General features: G+C 36.1%; 2 protein-coding genes across 2 annotated transcripts in view; both read left to right on the top strand.

Annotated features, from left to right (window-relative positions):
- rbm20 (RNA binding motif protein 20) overlaps positions 1-8,111 on the top strand; it is a 62,071-nt gene extending 53,960 nt beyond the window's left edge. The window contains exons 12-14 of the mRNA XM_079413050.1: positions 3,597-3,704; positions 4,084-4,205; positions 7,446-8,111. Coding sequence (XP_079269176.1) covers positions 3,597-3,704; positions 4,084-4,205; positions 7,446-7,514 — 299 coding nt within the window. The 3' untranslated portion in view covers positions 7,515-8,111. The remainder of the gene's footprint in view (positions 1-3,596; positions 3,705-4,083; positions 4,206-7,445) is intronic.
- A 1,354-nt stretch (positions 8,112-9,465) lies between these two features.
- pdcd4b (programmed cell death 4b) lies at positions 9,466-22,512 on the top strand. The gene is made up of 12 exons (XM_079413426.1): positions 9,466-9,573; positions 9,995-10,082; positions 10,392-10,694; positions 13,295-13,389; positions 13,832-13,945; positions 14,096-14,317; positions 19,541-19,638; positions 19,717-19,834; positions 19,972-20,079; positions 20,158-20,268; positions 20,347-20,486; positions 21,777-22,512. The coding sequence occupies exons 2-12, from the start codon at positions 10,040-10,042 to the stop codon at positions 21,835-21,837; spliced, it is 1,413 nt and encodes a 470-aa protein (XP_079269552.1). The 5' UTR covers positions 9,466-9,573; positions 9,995-10,039; the 3' UTR covers positions 21,838-22,512.
- The last annotated feature ends 1,118 nt before the right edge of the window (positions 22,513-23,630 follow it).

The following is a 23,630-nucleotide window of genomic DNA, read 5'->3' as shown; positions in this document are numbered from 1 at the left end:
CTCATACAGATCTAAAAAGTGTCACTTACCATCGATCGGCAAATTTTTGCATGTGAAATCCTGTCATTTCAATAGGAATGCACATTGGGAATTATATTGTGAGGGCGAAGGATTTCCCCATGCAGATTTCACATCAGATTTGGTCATGCAAATTCCCCACTTAGACCAACAGAAAGATGAAAGATAAAGCTTGGTGTATGAGTGACTTTTGTGTGAGCTGTGCATCACACATACATGCTTCACTGACAACTGCAAAATTTAGCTAGGACCGCACCTATAATCTACGATTTAAGATTGCTGTTCAAAAGCGGTTCAGATTCACTGACTGAGCAGGTTTTCTTCAAAGCGTTAACTAGTGACTAGTGATTAAGTCCGAAACTTAGATCCTTCTGACTGACTCATTAAAAAGAACAGATTCTGGTGAATAATGCGTCACGAACTTCGAATTTTGTATTGAAATATTACTTAAATATTAAAACTCTTTAAGATTAATCGTTTTATGTATTCCCCAATTGTAAGTCACTTTGGATAAAAGCGTCTGCAAAATTACTAAATGTAAATGTTATCAATATTCGAATGACATTGTATTGACCCGAATATACGGAAGGCAACCCTGATTATAAGACGACCCCCCTTTTATGTAACTTTTGGAAAAAAAGGCTTTTTGAAAACCAAATCTTGTTTTTTCTTAAATTATTTTCATGTTGCATATTTTTCCTATTAAATTTTTTGTTTAGAAAGTATCGTAAATATTATTAAAAATGTACCACCAATTACAGTTTAAAATTTACACTTTTTGATAAATCATAAAAATAACAGGGAGCCCATCTGAATTATATAACATTTCGGCTATCCATCTCATAGTAGCCTAGCAAAATGTCATTAACAGTAGAAGTGAAATCTTATTGTAGTCTTCAAATCTGCGTACTGTCTTACGTTTTAAAATCACTTGCAGAAGAAGTTTGGTCCCATCAGGCTAACATGACAGTCATGACTCATGCCGCTGTAAGCTTTTCTTTTTCTTTAGTTTTCACTCGTGATGTTCTAAGATTGCACACATACAGTACATACGTATTTCTTGGCACACTCGTTTTAAGCGTATTTGGCACCAGGTATTGTTGTGGGTGTATTATTGACATGTCAAAGTCTAGACCCTGAATATAAGACGACCACGTTTTTTTTCCAGATGCATTTCCAAGAAATTCAGTTAGGGGGAAAAAAGGCCACAAGAGGGCGCATCGAGTAGAATATTACTAATGCATGTTTATTAAAAGCCAAAAAAAACATGACTATCTGTGAAAAAAGGGCATTATTAAAAGTTGAACGTACATTAATTTTACTTGGTTTTCTATACATGCATCTCTCTTGTGTGAGACGCAAGTGCAACAGATGTCCTGTTAAAAAATGCGCAAACGTGTTGTGTGTGAACGGCTTGGTTTCAGTTTTGACCTTAACAAGATCTTCGCATTAATAAGCCTGCCTTAACGCACACCCAAAATTCGAATGCAAAAACGTTGGATTGTGGATTTTTAAATTCGTCAAATATTCAAATTCTAATATTTATTTGACAGCCCTAGCTCACGCTTTTCATTTTTCCATGCAAAAAACACTAGTGTGCACTCAAACATAACTTAAAGGGGTCATCGAATGCAAAATTCACTTTACAAGTTGTTTGAGCATAAATGTGTGTTGGAAGTGTGTGTACAAATCCATCCTATAATGATAAAAATCCACCCAGTGTTTTTTTTTTTTTAAATCCCTATTTTAAAATCCCCTTTCTCACATCAGGGTGTTCTGAGATTCCTGTCAGAATGACGTAGTTCTGTACACACCGCTCCCACAATAGTTGATTGACAAGGCCATCTTGCCTTAGACCCGTCCTGAGTGAGCTGAGAGCTGTCCTCCATTGTGTCAGCTCTGGTGCAAGGGAAGACAAGATGTCTTAGATTAAGCGATTGAGTTGTTTTGTTGTTGGATGCAATAATGAATATAGCAGTCATCATTTCCTCCCGACATCTGAGTCGCTGAAGTCTCAGAGGATTAACGTTACTTTCACTTTGAAGTGATGGCCCCGATCCCCGATCTACATAAATGCATCTATGTTCGCACGAATCATTCGTGATCCAGCTTTATTCTTGAGTATAAGGGTTTTTATGAATCTTTTCAAATCGCCTTTCCTAATAATGAGCTAGTTAGCCAGTTTCGCGTCTGAAGTTTAGTATGCTCCATAGATATATATACACCTAGATGCCTCATTATCGACTGTTTCTATGGGCCACGATACGCAAGCCATCCGCCATTTTTGGAACGGTCTGCGAATCTTTGAGCGCATTGACTGTGTGCGTCTACAACAGCACGTTATACGCTTGTATATTTTTGAATATTCATTGATTATTATGGTGGCTGACGCGTCAACGTATCTGGAGCGGTCGAATAGGGAATCTACACATCTATGGTCTGCTCGTTACTCCACTGAAGAGAGGGGCGGAGTCAGCAGAGCTCACTAGGATTTAAAGAAACATGGACTAGATCAGCATGCTGGAAACAGAGCTGATTTTGACAGGGTAAAGAAGGTGTTTTTTACACTACCATTGAGAAATTTTAACCAAAGTATGTTATAGACTTTTCATTAAGACCCTAAAGAATCATATCAACTTGTGTAAAATGGGCATCCGATGACCCCTTTAAAAATAAGGCAACACCACCTAACGAGACGAATCTGACGAAACAGCATTTTTTTACATTTGCTTTTTTTTTTTTTTTTTTTTTGCATTTGCAACAATTTTAGATGCAGCCCTACTAATATTTTTTTAATGAGCCAAGCAAAAATGTAACTTAATTTGATTAAACTTTGTCTTGATTGAAAAGCTTTGACATTTGATAATATTCTTTTTTTGCAGTTTGTGACTTTTGTCTGACCCGTTTAAACATACTTAAGAATAATTTGCCCATGAATCAGACATCACTGTTCGCACCATGCTCATTTTTGCATGCCGGAAACAATGGTGTGAAGTTGAAAGTGTCCTAAAAATGAACTAACACCTCCTCACAAGATGATATCTGACTAAACTGCATTTGTTGCATTTGCACAGTCCTGCTAATATTTGGTTTAATGAGACAAGCAAAAAATTGCCTAAACTTGATGAAATTTGCAAAGCTTTTGTGGAAAAGCTTTGACATTTTGAAAATAACTTTTTTTGTGTTTTGCTACACGAGGATAGCAAAACGGATAGATGTCAGAATTTTCAGGTTAAAGCGAATGATCTGCAGGAACTTGATTGGACTAATGTTTTCAAGGTAAAAAAAAAAAACTACCAAAAATTTCTCAAATTTGGACATTTTGACAAATATTTTTTTTCAATCTTTTTTTTTTTTTTTCTACAAAACTTGTTCAATTCAGTCATCCAAGATTATTATTATTTTTTTGAAGTTGCATTTAAAATCTGCTTGCCTCAAAAACCTTGGGGGGCAATTTTGAACATTTAGTGGCAGTTTGTGTGATTTACAGGCTGCAGAATACATTTTTTTTTTAACTCAAATCAATGAGACACAACAAACACTAAAGCATTTCATTACACCTATTTTGTCTATTCCAGATATTCCTGACTCATTTCCGGCCCCTTCACCTCAGGCAACAGACATCTTTGCTGCGTCACCCTCTCAGGAGCAGGAGAAAGCCATCAGTGAACACAGCATACCGTTAGGTACGTCCACCAGAAGTCAAAAGGGTCGAACCAAATGCCGCAAGTGCCATTTAGTCAGGAAGAAGAAAGCATGAGCAATAGTGACACTTTGCAGTGAGAGCAGTGCTCTGGCTGTGATGTGGGCTCTCAGTGGGAGACTGAATCCTTTAAGGCCAGCTGATATCAGAGGAACATTTGTCATCCTGCTGAGTGAGGTGTGAATTGCACCCTCGAGGCCCAAGCTTGTGCACTCATAACCACACAGCTAACGCACTAGATTCCTTCACAGAAGAGCTGACTTTACACCCCTGCACACACTCACAGAGACGTATACGTGAAATGTGCCTCAGAAAGAAGTGTTGGTGTTCTGATTTCTGGCTGGTTTTGTTGTTTTTGGCAGGTGTGGAGTTCATCGTGCCAAGGACGGGATTTTATTGCAACCTGTGTGGTTTATTTTACACCAGCGAACAAACAGCCAAGACGTCACACTGTCGGAGTACAATTCACTACAGGAACCTACAGGTCATAAATATGAACATTCTTCCTTTCTCTTTTCTCTGTAAAGTCATATGACAACCGATGACAACACAACAATATAAACCCTAAAACGACTGATTGATGATTCACAGAGCTCTAATAATACAAACATTTTAACATAAGAATTTATCAAATAAAATGATATGTTTCAAATTTCTGAATTTCATTTTATACTTGTGTGTGATAAATAGACTAGAGCAGGCTTGATATTTAATCACTGGCAAAAACGCTTTTGTTTGCATGATACATCCACATCCATAGGTGTCAGTATGAAGTCCAAAATGACTTGCGTAACATGCCAGTGACACACAAAAGCTTTTAGCGCACCCTTACCTTTCTGGCTGTTGATTCGGAGTAAACTCTACTTAAGAAACTAATCTGATAACAGTAGATTATCATGCCTTGTAAATGAATCAAACTTTCAAGCAGTACATATGGGAAAAGTTACACTACAGACTAGCTAACTACATGGAAGCTACTTAAGTGATTCAAATCAGTGAATGAGTGAAATCAGTGAACTGCTGCTTAAAAACTCTTCTCAAATAAACTGATTCTCTTAATTGAATCAGACTTTACAAAGGTACATATGAGATTAGCTATATTAGCCTACTGATGAGTTAACTACATTGAAGATACTTAAGGGACTTGAATCAGTGAACTGTTTCTTAAAATCTCTTCCTAAATGAACTGATTCACTAAAATGAATCAGACTTTCCAACAGTATATCTGAGATTAGCTACACTTACAGGTTAGCTAACTATATGGAAGCTACATAAGTGATTCAGATCAGTGAACTGTTTCTTAACATCTCTTTCCAAACAAACTGATTCACTTAAATGTATCAGACTTTACAACAGTACATAGGAGATTAGCAAATTTACTGACTTGCTAACTACATTTAAGATACTTAAGGGACTCTAATTAATGAAATGTTTCTTAAAATCTATTCCAAAACATACCGATACACTAAAATAAATCAGATTTCTAGCGTTAGATATGAGATCAGCTATGTTACTGACTAGCTAACTACAATGATGCTATTTAAGGGACTCGAATCGGTAAATTGTTTCTCAAAATCTCTTCACAAAACGAACCGATTCACTAAAATAAATCAAACTTTTAAGTGGTATAGATGAGATAAGATACACTACTGATTGGCTAACTTCATGGAATCAGTGAATCAGTAAATTGTTTCTTAAAATTTCTTCCCAAACGAAGAAGTACATAAAAGATTAGCTTCAGCTAACTGCATTGAAGCTACTTAAAGGACTTGAATCAGTGAATTGTTTCTTAAAATCTCTTTTCAAATGAACGGATTCGCTAAAATGAATCAGACTTTCCAACAGTACATCTGAGATTAGCTACACTTACAGACAACTATATAGATGCTACATAAGTGACTCCAATCAGTGTTTTTTTTTCTTAAATCTCTTCCTAAACAAACTAATTCACTTAAAAGAATCAGACTTTTCAGTGGTATGAGATTAGCAACATAACTGACTAGCTAACTACATTGAAGCTACTAAAGTGACTCGAATCAGTGATTTTTTTTTTTTCTTAAAATCACTTCTTAAAAAATTATTTGTTAAAAAGAATCACATATTCTACCGATACATGAGATTAGCTACATTCCTGAATAAATAACTACATGAAAGCTACTTGGCTGCTTATGGAAGACTTGAATCAGTGAATTATTTCTTAATCTCTTCCCAAATGAACTGATTCACCAAAATGAATCAGACTTTCCAGCAGTACCTATGAGATTAGCTACATTACTGAATATCTAACTACATTAGAGCAACTTAAGTGACTTAATTCAGTCAACTGTTCTTAAAATCTCTTTCCAAATAAACTGATTCACTAAAATGAATCAGACTTTCCAGATTTCCTGATTCAGTAAAATTTATCACATATTCATGAGATTAGCGACATTCCTGATAACTAACTACATGGAAGCTACTTATGGACGACTCGAATCAGTTAATTATTTCTTAATCTCTTCCCAAATGAACTGATTCACTAAAGTGAATCAGACTTTCCAGCGGTACATATGAGAGGACTACTTAGCAGGGTGTATTTGGCTCGCGTTAGCTCACTTGGCAGTAAAGCTGCACGCAATGTGAACAACGTGAAATGCAAAATTCAACAATGTGAAATTCAAACAGCGATGTAACATTTGGTCACGCTACACTGCTACTTGTTGGAAATAGTAGCTTGTTACTGAAAAGGCTACACTTACTTAGTTACTCCCCACCACTGGTGACTGCAATGGGAGATTGACTGATCTAAGAGGCCCGGTCCTCAGGGTGAGATATAGTTTCTCATTATAACCCTTCAGAAACGCACACACATAGACAGACGAACACACTTTCCAACACAACATGGTTGAGGCGGCAAGAAGCCGGACATTCCCCGTCATCACAGTCAGACCACAACCAGTTGTCGTGTCTCTCAGACAAGAGCGGTCAGCCAAAAAGCGTCACCTCATACTTCACTTCTCCGCTTTGAGGACTGCCAGCTGTGTTGAGTTTACAAGAACTACAGTGAGAAGGTGGCAGCTGAATTTAACACCAGAAGCGCAAGACAGGTGAAACCGAGACAGACAGAGAGAGAGAGACTGTAAACTCTACAGGAAACACCTGCTTTCCTCCCACATTTTGACCTTCTTCTGTTTCAACTCTCCTTGTTTCACGGGTAAACAAATTTGCTTTTTGGAGAGACGCACATATATGGGAGTTTCTTCAACTCTTATGTCTTGAAAAACCTACCTCAACAATAAGTCCAGTAGAACATGAGCGCAAAATTACTTTGCAACTTTAAAATATGAAAGTACTATCATGTAATTTAGTCAAATTATGCAAAAACTGTAACTAGATTGTGTGCAACTAGGATACATAAAAAGCTTGCCATGAAATTAGCCGTAGTAAGAATAAGTCAGCCATTTTATCCACTAGTAGACATTGTTAGTGGACAATTATTAAACAAATGGGTTTGGAAAATATGTTTATGATAGAGTTTAGTCTCTAAGCCAAAAGAGTCCAGAAATACGCGATATCCAAATGTAGCATGAACTAAATTGAGTATAACAGTCATAACAGATGCTGTCAGTCAGCCATTTTAGTCAGAGAAACCAAACTGTTGCTCTTCAAGGCTTTATGGCTGCTCCTACGCCTGTAATTTAAAAGCAAACTGTAATTTAACGGACGATTGTTTGTGTTTTTATAGAAGTATCTGTCGCAGCTGGCGGAGGAAAGTCTCTTGAACTTCCACACGGATTCGCCAAACACTGAATGAAGCTCTGAGACTATCAGGACAGCACCACTGCTGGGACATGCTGAGAGACACAAAACAAGGACAAAGAGGATGGGACACAAGGAGAACCAGAGCAACTGGATCCGCTGTGTACTCTAGTTCATAGCAATATGAATTGTGCGAAAGTTTTAAAGAATTAAAAAATCGGCTTATTAAATGTCATATATTTTAAAAGAGTAGTTCACTGAAAAATGTAAGTTCCAAATCTCATATTACTTTTTGTTCAGTGACATGCAATTTAATTTTTTTTTTCAGAATGTTTATGATGCTATTTTTCTGTACAGTGGAATTGAAGCGTTTTGTAGTCCATGCAACGTGCACTATATTAATATTAGTTTCATCATAGCCACGATTCAGCTAAAATGAGGGAAAGAATCAGGCTTATTGTCGCAAACTAAAACCATACATTTGTTATTTGAAACAAATATAAAATATTAAAAAAACCTTAAACTTATTTCAGCTAGTTGCTAAGGCAACATTTCTTATTTTCATTTAGTTTAACTTTAAGTACTTAACTAAAAATTAAAATTAAAACGAATAAATAACAAATAAAATCTATATAGACATTTATTATTATTTAAAAAAAGGACAAAACAAACCCAGAAAATTACTAAAATGAATTAAAATTAAAACAAACTAAATTAAATAAATAAAAATTAAATCTAATCCACAATATTAACAAAAACGTAGTATAATATACTAATATAACACTAGAAAGAATTAGTACAACATGGCCATGATTTACTTAAAATGAGGAAAAGAATGAACAAGTCATGGGAACTAATTCTTTAATTTGTGAACACAACATCTTTTTATCCAACATGTCATTTGTACTTGACAGCCACAGTCTCCATTCACTTTCATTTTATGGAAAAGAGCAGCAGGAACATTCTACAAAATATCTTCATTTATGTTCCACGAGGGGAAAAAAGTCAGTCATACAGGTTTGAAACACGAGGGAGAGTAAATGATGACAATTTTCAGTTTTCTGTGAACTCAAAGTGCCCTGTCCTTATTTGTAGGACAAAACACAGTATGCTTGTCCTCTGTAGTCCAGCATGTCATTTTATTACACTGTGAAAAATATTTATCAGAATGTGAAATGCACTGGTAACGTGTAGTGTTTACATCATCTGCATCTGCCTCATTCATACTCTAAAGCTTGCAAATATGTTGAATTTTCTTTGTGGTGGACAAAACTTCTATTTAAATTTAAAGAGTTGTAAAATTATCCTCAGGTTAATACTTGTGAATATTCTGTTGATGCTCTTTAAAATATACATTTTTGTCATTCTGCAGGTCTTCGATCTGTTTCATGCTTGAAATATTCACTTTCTGTTGTGCCTTATAATGTATTAAAAGCCCCAAATGCTTAAAAATCAGTTGAACGCAATGGAAAGCTGCTTCCGTATAATGTCTGCCATACTATTTTGCTTTTGATTTTCATCATTGCTGTACACAAAGCTCAGACTTTAGGGATACTTGAACTGGACCATGTTTATTTATATAAAGCTGAGGGAATGCTAGTATATTGGAATGGTTCTGGAAAACATTTTCTCCTGCTGTTTTATATTCTGTTAATAATAGCACTCAATTTTATGGAAGAAAAATATAAATATTTTGGGTTGCATTGATGCAAATATTAAATAAACATTTTGGAAAATAATGTTGCTTGATGTTTATGTGAAACGGACGTCTGAAGAAAGATTTTTTTAACGTGTTAAAACTGTGTCAAATGAATAATATAACGAGAGAGAGGGAGTTCATCCTCACCCATGCGCAATCTGTTACATAATTACATCGCTTCTGTTCCAGCGTCCATCGCAGAGCGGCGGAAAGTCACGATCTTTACCGAAGACCTCGTAGAAAATACGAGAAAGACTGAACTCAATTTTCATTGGTCATTCTGTCATCCGCCTCTATTATTCTAACCAATCAGAGAGCTCGCTGGACAGCATTACGCTATCGAGTTGCTGGGCAGAGAACGCAAAATCAACATCAACGGAGAGTACGCTCTAACTTGGACTACGCGATAAAGCAGGTTAGTAGACTGCCCGTTGTTTTAAAGCAACTTATTTTGTGATATTCAAGACTTTTGGAGGGTTTTACTTTAGAGTCCGTGTCAAATAAGGACAAAAATGGCGTTTGTTCGCAGCTAGTCCCGAGGCTTTGTTTATGTTTTTGTTGCGCTCGTGCACTTGCAAATAACTACATGCATTGAAGGCGTGCTCTAAACACGTTAATAGCAATTAACATAAAAAACAAACGAGTTTCTTTGCCAAAACACATTATTGTGCAGACTGCGGGTCTTCTGTCTGTGTGGTAATGCGATGCATTCATTGAATCAGGCTTGTGGTTGGAGCCAAATGGACGCTGCTGATTTGGAGCAACTGCTTGTTTTCATTTATTCATTCATTTTTGCTTCGCAAAGAAATATTAACGTTAATATTTCTGCATCCTAGGTGTGAAGGCACATTTCATACGCTGTAAAACTTAATTTGCTAACCATGACAACTGACTGTGAGGCATGGCTGAATGCAAACCCTGTAGGTAAGTTCAAGTTTATTTTTATTTTTATAGCCATGTTTAGTGATTTTATAGCACAGTAAATGTTTTTAGGTCAGTGTTTGCCCTCATATTTGGTATATGATATGAAAAGTCTTGCAGAATCCTCCAAGGTCAAGACTATCACTTGTTTTTAACTCTTACATTGGGAAGAAAAAAATATACATAAGGGGCCCAAACTTTGGCCCCTAGTGCTAATGATGTTTTTTTTTTTAATGTATATTTAGTCTCAAACTTCAAGTTTGATATGCATATACACATGTAAATGGTTCCAAACACACTCGTCATCCACAGAAGCTGGAGATCTCAGTGATTCCTTCCCTTCCGGGGACGAGGACAACACCTTCACTAGAAATGTTAATAACGAGATCAACGGAAACTGGGTATCGGCCCCCACCGGAAGCATCCACGAGGCAAGACTCAAGGCCAAGGTGAAGAGACGACTGAGGAAGACCTCCTCCAGGGACTCGGGCCGGGGCGACTCGCTGAGCGATAACAGCGAATCGGTCCGGTCCGTAGTTCCACCCACCAGCCCTAAGGGCAAACTGTTAAACAGGAGGTCGAGGATGGGCAAGGGACGAGGCCTGCCGAAGAAAGGTATCAGTGCTGTTTGATTCCTTTACCTAGAACAATAGGGGCTTTCGCATTGGAGTAACCTTTTCATAGTTCCTAGAACTACTGGTGAAAGTTCCCGCTTTCTGGCGTGTCCGCACCGCAGGAACTAGGAACGAATTTAGTTCTAGCAACTCTGGGGAACTAAATTAGCTCCTACTTCAGAATAGGGTCTAAAACAGTTCTATAGTTTTTTTTACAGTTTGGATTCTGATTGGCTGACAATGTTTTTATCGTTCATTAGCTAAAAAAAAAATTCTATATTGTTCTTCTGTCATTATTGTTATAGTTGTGGTTTGGAGTTATTTATTCTTGTAGATTCAGAATGATTATTAAAACTTTATAGCTATCATTAAATGTACTGCTGTTGGCATGAACAGCCCTTTAGTCTGATATTTTCTGTTTGGAATTTTGATTGTTGAACTTGGAATGCACGTAAAAATCATTAAATTTGAATTTAGAGTTCTGGAATTCTGAAAGTTCCGGAAGTCCAGTGCATGTGGGATTCATTTATATGAGTTCAGAGCACATGAAGTGTTGACTTGGTTCTGTTCCAGCATCTGCTGTTTTATTTTAATCAATTACATGATTAACAAATATCCGAGTGATTGTTCACACAAGCGGATTGATGCACTTACACATTCACACATACGCGCATAACACACGGTCACTCCTATTATTCAGTTGTTGTTTATCCCAGTGTTGGTCCGTTGTTGAGGGTTCATCGTCAGTGAGTGCAACAGACCTCAATTGATTTGGAAAAGTCTGGCTTGCAGAAAGCGTCAAGTACACTATGCTGAATAAGCTTTAAAAAAAAAAACATTTTGACTCTACTGTCTTTGTGTCTAATGGTGGATCGTTTAATCACCTAGATGAGATTTGAAGAGTTTTAGTCGTGACCTTTTCACCTCCCCCATCATCCGCAAGATGACTTCATGGCACACTTCTGTTTTTGATTCCCTCAGCGCTGGTACATTCGGCCCTGTGTGTTATATAATTGCTGATTAAGTCAGCCAGAAGGGCAGGGCTGGAGTTCCTGTTAGCTTTTTTTGGCCACAAGCCTTCAGATGCAGACATTGCAGTGAAAATGCCGTCGATTTAGAAGTGCCATATTACAGCATATTGACAATCTTCTTTGGAGGCTTTGCGGTTGTTTGGCTTTTAAATTGGGGATTACTAATTGGTGACACATTTTCATTGTCAAACAGTAGTCTGATCAAAACAATATCATAAATGATCCTGAATAATAATAGAAAAAAAATCTCTGTAATTTAAGTGGACAATATTAGGCATTTAAAATTAATTACAAGTCCTAATCTAATTACAGTCCTAATTTGACCTTAATTTAATTTGGCTGTAATATAGGCCGTTAGGTGGTATTTTCAAAATAGATGGCTAGATAGATAGATTAAAAAAAAAAACATTTTTAATAATCGCTAATTTTAATAACAATAATATTAGTATTATATTTTGTGTTTAGAAATATTATGAATTACACTTATGTATTTAGTATATAAAAACATTATACTTATTACCGTATTCTTTAATGACATATTCATTCCAGTGTAAATGGAAATTTAAGATGCTTAAGAAATATTTGTTAATTTTAATATTTAAGACAGCTTTTTATTCTGTATATGTATTTAAAATAAATTATATATATATATATATATATATATATATATATATATATATATATATATATATATATATATATATATATATATATATATATATATATATATATATATATTTTATAGGCCTACTTTATTATTAAAGATTTCAGTTCCCTATTTTGCGGCCTGAGGAGAAAAAGAAAGCACATTTTGTGGGGGGGAAAAAGTAAACCGATTTAAATATTAGAATTTATTGCTCACATTTTATTGCTTATGGAACAAAGTGTTAAGGAAAATTAGATACTCTTATGAATGCACGTTTGATGTGAATAACTTTTCTATATTCAAAAAAGTTGTTATACAACCTTTAAATCCAGCCAAAAGCTGAATAGTTTATCAAAGGGGTAGTGCATCCAAAAATGAAAATTGTCACCCTCATGTGATTTCAAACTTTTGACTTTATTTCTTATGTGGAACCGAAAAGATATTTTGAAGAAGGTTAGGAACCAAACAACATTGGACCCCATTGGCCTCCTTTGTATGGACAAAAAACTATTACATTTCTCAAAAAAAATCTTCTTTTGTTGCACAGAAGAAAGAAAATGACCAAGATTTGGAACATCATGAGGATGTAGCAGAACATCTACATTAATGGAGGCCACGTGCATCAGTTTCCGTTTGGCACTTGTGGTCAGAGCTCTGCACATATCGAGAGTTGATGTCAGCAGCTGTGAAATAAAGGGGCCCGGCTCTATTTAGGGGAATCGTTTCAGAAGGGACGACACTGTGCGTTTAACATGAAAATGACAGGAACAGTATATACTTTTTATTGGCTACTGCAGAAGGCACTGAAAGAGTCACATGGTTTTCTTTCTTTTTTCTGTTCTCTGTTGACATGATGCCATTTTTAAAGTTATTCCAATGCATTTTATTGTTTTGAAAAGCTATTTATGTGTTTTGTATCCATAGGTGGGGCAGGGGGTAAAGGTGTATGGGGATCACCTGGGGAGGTTTATGATGACGATGAAGTTGACGTTAAAGACCCCAATTACGATGTGGAGCAGGTAAGAGCCACACAGTATGCTTGCTTATGTTATTTAAAGGAATAGTTCACCCTAAAATTAAAATTTACTGTCCCTCAGACCATGCAAGATGTAGATGAGTTTGTTTCTTCATCAGATTTGGAGAAATGTAGCATCACTTGTTCACCAATGGATCCTCTGCAGTGAATGGGTGCCGTCAGAATGAGTCCAAACAGCTGATAAGAACATCATAATAATCCACACCAATCCAGTCCATCACTTAATGTCTTGTGAAGTGAAAAGCTGCACATTTTTTTAGCTGTTTGGACTCTCATTCTGACGGCACCCATTCACTGCAGAGGATCTATTGGTGAGCAAACGATATAATGCTACATATCTCCAAATCTGCATGTCTATTTTGAGATGAACTGTTCCCTTAACCATGAAACTGGCACACAATCCATCAGACTTTGTGTTTCTGCAGGAGAACTGCGTATATGAGACAGTCGTCCTCCCTCTGGACGAAGAGACGTTTGAGAAGACGGTCACTCCTATTGTTCAGGAGTACTTCGAGCATGGAGATGCTAATGAAGTGGCGGTGAGATTTATAACTGTTGTTGACTGAAGAGATGGCTTTTGCCCTTTCATATCTAATCAGTGCCATGCAGTCTTGTGCACTTATGAGTAAACAAACCTGAGGAATGCTGCATTATCATTATAATCAGAACATCTCGCTCTGTTCCTTCAGGAATTGCTTGCCGAGCTGAACCTGGGCAGCATGCGTGGCGACGTGCCCATGCTAGCTGTATCGCTAGCGCTGGAGGCCAAAGCCAGCCACAGGGAGCTGACGTCACGACTGCTCAGCGAGCTTTGTGGGAGAGTGCTCACAGCCGGCGACGTGGAGGCCTCCTTCCACAAACTGCTCAAAGAGCTGCCCGACCTGGTGCTGGACACGCCTGGGGCTCCACAGGTAACATGCTACCGCTATATATATATATATATATATATATATATATATACAGGTCCTTTTCAAAAAATTAGCATATTGTGATAAAGTTCATTATTTTCTATAATGTACTGATAAACATTAGACTTTCATATATTTTAGATTCATTACAACACAACTGAAGTAGTTCAAGCCTTTTATTGTTTTAATATTGATGATTTTGGCATACAGCTCATGAAAACCCAAAATTCCTATCTCAAAAAATTAGCATATCATGAAAAGGTTCTCTAAACGAGCTATTAACCTAATCATCTGAATCAACTAATTAACTCTAAACACCTGCAAAAGATTCCTGAGGCTTTTAAAAACTCCCAGCCTGGTTCATTACTCAAAACCGCAATCATGGGTAAGACTGCCGACCTGACTGCTGTCCAGAAGGCCATCATTGACACCCTCAAGCAAGAGGGTAAGACACAGAAAGAAATTTCTGAACGAATAGGCTGTTCCCAGAGTGCTGTATCAAGGCACCTCAGTGGGAAGTCTGTGGGAAGGAAAAAGTGTGGCAGAAAACGCAGCACAACGAGAAGAGGTGACCGGACCCTGAGGAAGATTGTGGAGAAGGACCGATTCCAGACCTTGGGGGACCTGCGGAAGCAGTGGACTGAGTCTGGAGTAGAAACATCCAGAGCCACCGTGTACAGGCGTGTGCAGGAAATGGGCTACAGGTGCCGCATTCCCCAGGTCAAGCCACTTTTGAACCAGAAACAGCGGCAGAAGCGCCTGACCTGGGCTACAGAGAAGCAGCACTGGACTGTTGCTCAGTGGTCCAAAGTACTTTTTTCGGATGAAAGCAAATTTTGCATGTCATTCGGAAATCAAGGTGCCAGAGTCTGGAGGAAGACTGGGGAGAGGGAAATGCCAAAATGCCTGAAGTCCAGTGTCAAGTACCCACAGTCAGTGATGCTGGTGTTGGTCCACTGTGTTTTATCAAGGGCAGGGTCAATGCAGCTAGCTATCAGGAGATTTTGGAGCACTTCATGCTTCCATCTGCTGAAAAGCTTTATGAGATGATTTCATTTTTCAGCACGACCTGGCACCTGCTCACAGTGCCAAAACCACTGGTAAATGGTTTACTGACCATGGTATTACTGTGCTCAATTGGCCTGCCAACTCTCCTGACCTGAACCCCATAGAGAATCTGTGGGATATTGTGAAGAGAAAGTTGAGAGACGCAAGACCCAACACTCTGGATGAGCTTAAGGCCGCTATCGAAGCATCCTGGGCCTCCATAACACCTCAGCAGTGCCACAGGCTGATTGCCTCCATGCCACGCCGCATTGAAGCAGTCATTTCTGCAAAAGGATTCCCGACCAAGTATTGAGTGCATAACTGAACATAATTATTTGAAGGTTGACTTTTTTTTGTATTAAAAACACTTTTCTTTTATTGGTCGGATGAAATATGCTAATTTTTTGAGATAGGAATTTTGGGTTTTCATGAGCTGTATGCCAAAATCATCAATATTAAAACAATAAAAGGCTTGAACTACTTCAGTTGTGTTGTAATGAATCTAAAATATATGAAAGTCTAATGTTTATCAGTACATTACAGAAAATAATGAACTTTATCACAATATGCTAATTTTTTGAAAAGGACCTGTGTATATATATATATATATATATATATATATATATGAAGAGTTTATTTGCAAAAACAGATAACTCATACACTCTAAAAAATCATGTTTTTTATTATCATGGTTTTGTGTTAATTAGCTGCTTTTTTGTTTTTTTTAACCCAGTCAAAATAACCCATCTGCAGTTTGATTGAGATTAAAAACATGATTTCTGAGAGTTGTTAAAAACTCTTAAAAATCTTTTTGCAAATTAATTCTTCATACATACATATATATATATATATATATATATATATATATATATATATATATATATATATATGTATGTGTATATATATATATATATATATATATATATATATGTGTGTATATACTGTACAAGTGTTTTTAATATAGTATTTCCATTTTTTAACTTTCATTTTATATAGTGATTATATAATATTACACACTAACTATTTTAGTATATGTTAGTATTTATAATATACTACTGTAATATATTAGTATTATAGAATTAATAAAAAGATTTATTACAATCTAATACAATATTTTCATACTTTTAAAATTTTATTTTATATACAAGTTAATACATAATTACACTGATAAAATTCTGATATTAATGTATATCTAATTTCTAATATATTAACATAATAAATCTATAAATTATTTCTATAAATGTATAATATTGTTATACTGTGTGTATAAAGTATAATATCTAACAATATTTTCCTTTATGGCAGGTTTTGTTAGTAAATTTATATTTATACCATAGGACAATATGAATGAAGTTCAATATGATTGTTTTTTTAAGTCTGTGTGTTAAACGGCATGAACAGAAGAGGTCATTAATTTGCAAATCACAATGATCTGTGGGACATTTAATCATGAGCTGCTCTTGCTGAGGCGCAGGTTTAATTTGTGCCGTGTAACATTTTGCAGAGTTTCTTAGCTGCGCTGTGTTTCTCTGCGCTGCATGTTTACTTTGCTAAAAGCGTGTTTCGTAAGCTGCGGTCCACAATGAAAACTCTGTGGTCGGAGCGCGTCTGGTGGTGCAGATGAGCCAGTCAGAAGAGACTTTCAGCTGTTTCCTTTGGCTTCATCGAAACACCAAAGCTTGTGCTTTTGTCTGGCTGTGTGCAGAATGCTGGCTCAGCGCTGTGCCTCAAACACACTGTCTGCTGTATAAACACCTCTCCTGTCAGCCTTCACGCCGAACACCAGAGCCAGTGTCGTTCCAGCAGCAGGTTTTGGCAAACTTAAAAACCAATACAGTCCGAATACAAAGGGTAGATGTGCCAAAACGGCACGTGAACAAATATTGACCTCCGACTGCATTAGTCTGATCTGATATGTTACTGCATTATCTGACTGTGTTTCCTCCAGCTGCGCACACAACTGCACTGTTCACAGTACGGCACGCACACATCCAGTGGCATTTAAAAATGTCACGATAGGGAACTTAAGGGGCTTTTTAAAATGTTTTCAAGTTAAATTCTGCTGTGTTAAATGTTTTAGTTCCTTTTTTGTGTCACGAGGGGTTTTGTGTGTGTAAACAAGAAATATGGAAATGCTTTCGGTGGAACTTTAACTGGAAATGTGCAATTTCTCTCTTCTTTTTATTTAGTTTTGAGAGCTTTATTTTGATGACTTTTACTATTAATGATTTCAGTTCCTTTATTTGGACCTTGTGGGGGAAAAAAACGCAAATGATAATTTAATATTAAAAGTAATTGTTATATTTCCAGTTGTCTGTACAAGTGTTTTTAATATAATATTTTCCTTTTTATTTAATTTCCCATTTATATAATTATGTAATATACAAAATTTAGTATATGTTTGTATTTATAATATACTATTGTATTAATATATTAGTATTATAGAATTAATAAAAAGACAATATATTACAATGTTATTATACTTAAGTTCTCTATTATATATAGACCCCTTCAATGTTTGTAAACATGGAAAGCCTAGGTTGGGTGCGCGCGCAGCATGGGGTCAGAAAAATGGCACGGCTAATAGACCGGCATATTGTGTCAAGGTCTTTGACTCCACAGGACCGGGAACAGTACCATTCTAAGCTTGTTTTAGCTAATGGTGATTGTCTGCCTGATCCCGAGCTCCTAACAGAATGGGTAGACAACGTTAGCAAGTGGCCAGATATTCACTGGCACGCCATATACTGCTATCTGATGGACAAGCAGAGTATTTACACACACGAAAAACTAAGAGCCTACAAATCTCTGGACGCCTATAATTACGTAGTCTGTGGGCATGTCCAGACGGTTTTATATAGAGATGTAGGCGATGACTTTTGTGTGTTAAAAGCGGAGGTTTTACCGAGCCAGCGCCAAGGGAAAAACACCTCTATGTACCAAGCCTGGGTTGTGATCAACAAGCGGGAAGGCTACATCCATACTGCAAATTGCACCTGCATGGCAGGGTATTCATTTATCATTGGAGACGGATGCACTGTAGACTGATTTCCTTGACTTGATGGGTTTATTTCCCTAGAAGATCCTGTTTACTAATACATTCCATATACACGTCAGTGCGCGATGAGGTCAAATAAAAAAAAAAATGAAAAAAATACTCGGACATGTCATTTACATAACACACGGTTGGAACAGGCATACGTGGCAACACGTACATAGTAGACTACTTTTTTTATTTTTGATATGAAGTGAGCACAACAAACACGAGCCTCTTTGATCGTAGCATTGTCCCTAGCTTGCAGCCACAGATGTCGTCTTTTCTTTTTTTTTTTTTTATAAACGGATGAGATCCTGCAGCAATCCTGAAAAACTTGACTCCAGAACTGGTGCGATTTTCACAGTCCACAACAACAAGTAGGCATTTTTTTGTTGATGAGAAATTCTCTGGTTAACACACAGTTCAATGGGATGGAATGGACTTTCTGACCCCGACATGCGAACTGCGAATTTTCCTGTGACGTGAACCGTGAAGGGGTCTATTGTTTTATTATATTTATGACGATATGATCAGAAAGTGGATCGGGTTGAACAGAAATATGACAATTTTGTAAATATATTAATATTTGAGCGAATGAGTGATCTTTAACTGGAAATATGACATTTCTCTTTTCTTTAAATGTCAGTGCAATTAGAAAATGGAACAATACATATTAATTAATATTTAATTTAAATCTTTATTTTAGAAGAAATATAACTTTAATTGTATGTATCTAAATATGACTTGAAATAACTTGGTTTATATTTAGTTGTTAAATAATCTTTATTTTAATCAGGACAATGTGATTTGAAAATAGATAAACGTTACCAAATAGCTGTATAAAAAGTAATATTAAAGTATAATATTTTAATATTAATCTTAAAAATACTGTTTAATATTTCATACTTTTATTATTTGTCAAGGTAATAAAAATTCATATAGGCCTATTTGAATTTCAAATGATAAATGATTCAGTTCCCTTTTTTGTGTCAATAAGTGATCATTACCTCATAGGAAAAACCATATTTTGTTGTTGTTATTTTTCATCTTGTGAACATAGTGGGTTTCTATGGAAATGTTTTGAGCTGAAAGCGCTCAGAATGAGTGATCTTTAGCGGGAAATGTTTATTTTTGTCTTGCAGATGCTCGGCCAGTTCATCGCTCGAGCCGTCGCAGACAACATCCTCCCAAAAAGCTTCATAGACGGCTACAAAGGACAAGTGGACTGTGAATACGCCAGGTACTGAATGTTTTCCTCTCGGTGCGTCTCTTCTGTGTTCTGATGGCGAGTTTGACGTGGGTTTGTGTCGTTGATCAGAGCGGCTCTGGATCGCGCGGCTGTGCTGCTGAGAATGAGCCGATGGACCGGTCTGCGCATCGACAGCCTCTGGGGCTCAGGCGGCGGCCAGAGACCTGTCAATCAACTCATCAAAGAGGCAAGGACACACCCATTCGCCAACTGCGACCTTGCATAACATCTGTGGTCTACGAGCTGGAAGATTTAATGCCATATTAAGCATCAACGCTTGCATTCATCCTCTAACTCTGGATTGCATAATGGCTGTTGTTGCAGGTTAACCTCCTGCTGAAGGAGTATCTGTTATCTGGAGACACCGTGGAAGCCGAGCGCTGCTTGAGAGAACTGGAAGTCCCACATTTCCACCATGAGTTTGTTTATGAGGTAATAATGGCAACAAAACAGGGATTAAAGTGGAAGGTTTGTGCCTGATTGTTAATTTTTTGCTCTTTTCACATTCAGGCGGTTATCATGGTTCTGGAGTCTAAAGGCGACCGGACGCTTCAGATGATCCTGCAGTTGCTGAAGTCTCTGTGCGCCTCCACGGTCATCACTGTGGACCAGTTGAGCCGGGTATGACGCCACCTGCTGGTCAGTGTGGATCACAGCAGCTGTGAAAGCACATCTAAAGTGAATGCTGTCCTCTTGCAGGGATTTGAGAGGGTGTATCTGGACATGGCAGATCTCAGTATTGACGTGCCGTGTGCGTATTCGCTCCTGGAGCAGTTCGTGGAGCAGAGCTTTAACACCGGGGTCATCGATAAAAAACTCAGAGACCTCTGTCCTTGTCGGTGAGTTTTTTTTTTTTTTTTTTTGTACTATATTTTATTACAATAATAATAATTGTTATATATGAAGAGTTGATATGCAAAAGCCTCTAAGTGCCATCTGAAATTTTCATCTAAAATGAGCATTTTTTTCAGACTATGTTTGTTTTACTCTATGCAATTAAAGTGAAATAACTGAACAAAAATATAGGAGCCTGATAAAAATGCTCATTTTAGAGGAAAATTTCACATGCCACTTAGAGGCTTTTGCATATCAACTCTTCATATATTTAGGAAAGGTTGTAATGTATAAAATTAGATATTATTATGTTTTTATTATTATTATTATTATTATTATTATTACTACATCAAAATGATGTATGTACCTAAAACTTAGTTTTCATTGTTGTATTTTATGAATAGTAATGTATATTATTTGTATTATTATTATTATTATTATTAATAATAATATACAAATACATCATAATGTAATTATATAATAAATATACAAATACATAGTAATTGTTGTTATTATATGTAATAACATGTATAATGTTATGATACATCAAATTAACTTAGTAATTGTTTTTATTGTTGTCATTTATTATGAAAGGTAGTCATATATAAACTATTATTATTATTATTTACAACTATAATATTAATAAAAGTATAAAAAATTACATACAAATTATTTTGTCATTACCTAAATAAACGGACTAGTTTTCATTGTCATATTTATGAAAAGTAGTCAAATATAAACATTATTATATAAAACTATAATAATAATAGTAATGTATAAAATATTACATCAAAATTATATGATATGTAATTACCCAAATTACCTCATTTGTTTTCACCGTCATATTTATTATGAAAAGTACTCCTATGGAAACATTATTTATTATATACAACTATAATAAATATGAATGCAATGAATATAATCAATAATATTAAAAAAAGTACATCAATTATTTTTGATTTGTCATGTACCCAAATACACAAATTGTTGTCCTAGACCGTAGTAATGTGTAAACTATTTTTCTATTTATTAGTATTACATAGTTTATTATTAATATTATACTACAGATAATATATAAAATGGCTTTTAAAAATGTCATGTTACATATTAAGTAGTTTTTTTCCTGTCATATTTATGAATAGTAGTAATGTATACACATTTGTTTTATTTATTATTACCTAATATTAGTATACAAAATTTGTTGTAGTTATTATTATGTGTGTGTGATAATATATATATATATATTATATATGTACCTAAATTAACTTATTAATTTGAGTTTTTCTTTTGGTCAGAGGCCGTAAGAGGTTCATCAGTGAAGGAGACGGTGGGCGTCTCAAACTCTCGAGCTACTGAGTTCAGGAGTCCCAGCCGTTTCCGAGGCAGCTGCTCCAGTCGTGACGCTCACCGGAGCTTTGCATTTCTTTAAGTTGCTTGTATTTGTCATGAAAATTTAAGTACTAAAACCGTTCCTCGTGTCAGAACACAGGGCCAGGCACTTTCAATCTGATGGAGACGTAATCCCCCGATCCTTCTGATGTGATTTATATAAGCTAATTCTGAAAGTGCCACACTTATGACGTAGTCATTCCATGTTTTGTATCCCTGAGTTCACTGCCATTCCTGTTCTCCAGTCAGCAGTGTTTGTAGAGAATTGCAGATTTGTGTACATGGCTTTATAAGTGCAAGTTCAGAGCTCTTTCTCCTCCTGGGCTGCTTTTGTATACTGTGCTCCAGTTTATTTTCCCTTTATTTCCTCTTTGACTTCTCAAAGATGTCATTTCTGATGGTCACTGGCAAAAGGACAAAGCTGAGCAAAGCACAGCAGCTGGGACCGTTTCACAGAACATTTATTTTTATATTTCAGTCGACTGGTGGATGTGAAATGTACCTGACTTGCTCTTTGTTTAAAATGGTTGATGAATAAATAATAAAAAGTTGTCATCGCTGATTACTGGTACTGATGTGGGAGGATGTTCTTTGTAGATATTGCAAAAATAAAAATAATCCCATTTTTAGGGACACAAATTATTTCAATCATGTCATTATTAATACCAGCATAAATTGCAACAATGTCATTTAATAAAAAATGCAATTTGTATATATGTGACCCTGGAACACAAAACCAGTCAAGGATACATTTTTTTTTTTAATTGAGATTTATACGTCATCTGAAAGCTGAATAAATAATCTTTCCATTGATGTATGGTTTGTTATGATAGGACAATATTTGGCTATATTTTGACTATTTTGACAATATTAAAATCTGAGGGTGCAAAAACAAAATCTAAATATTGAGAAAATCGCCTTTAAAGCTGTCAAAATGAAGCTCTTTGCAATGCATATTACTCATCAAATTATGTTTTGATATTTATGTTAGGAAATTTATAAATATCTTCATGGAACATGATCTTTACTTAATATCCTAATGATTTTTGGCATAAAAGAAAAATCAATCATTTTGACCCATACAATGTATTGGTGGCTATTGCTGCAAATAAAGGTGCTGGTCATAAAATTAGAATATCATGAAAAAGTTGATTTCAGTAATACCATTCAAAAAGTGAAACTTGTATATTAGATTCATTCATTACACACATACTGATATATTTCAAATGTTTATTTCCTTTAATTTTGATGATTATAACTGACAACTAATGAAAGTCCCAAATTCAGTATCTCAGAAAATTAGAATATTGTGAAAATGTTCAATATTGAAGACACCTGGTGCCACACTCTAATCAGCCAATTAACTCAAAACACCTGCAAAAGCCTTGAAATGGTCTCTCAGTCTAGTTCTGTAGGCTACACAATCATGGGGAAGACTGCTTACTTGACAGTTGTCCAAAAGACGACCATTGACACCTTGCACAAGGAGGACAAGACACAAAAGGTCATTGCTAAAGAGGCTGGCTGTTCACAGAGCTCTGTGTCCAAGCACATTAATAGAGAGGCAAAGGAAGGACAAGATGTGGTAGAAAAAAAAGTGTACAAGGAATAGGGACAACCGCACACTGGAGAGGATTGTGAAACAAAACCCATTCAAAAATGACTGCAGCTGGAGTCAGTGCTTCAAGAACCACCACGCACAGACGTATGCAAGACATGGGTTTCAGCTGTCGCATTCCTTGTGTCAAGCCACTCTTGAA

This window comes from Barbus barbus (genome assembly GCF_936440315.1).
Source record: "Barbus barbus genome assembly, chromosome: 49".
Classification (NCBI taxonomy): Eukaryota; Metazoa; Chordata; class Actinopteri; order Cypriniformes; family Cyprinidae; genus Barbus; species Barbus barbus.
The sequence above is the reverse complement of the archived record's forward strand: the minus strand, read 5'-3'. Positions and strand labels throughout refer to the sequence as shown.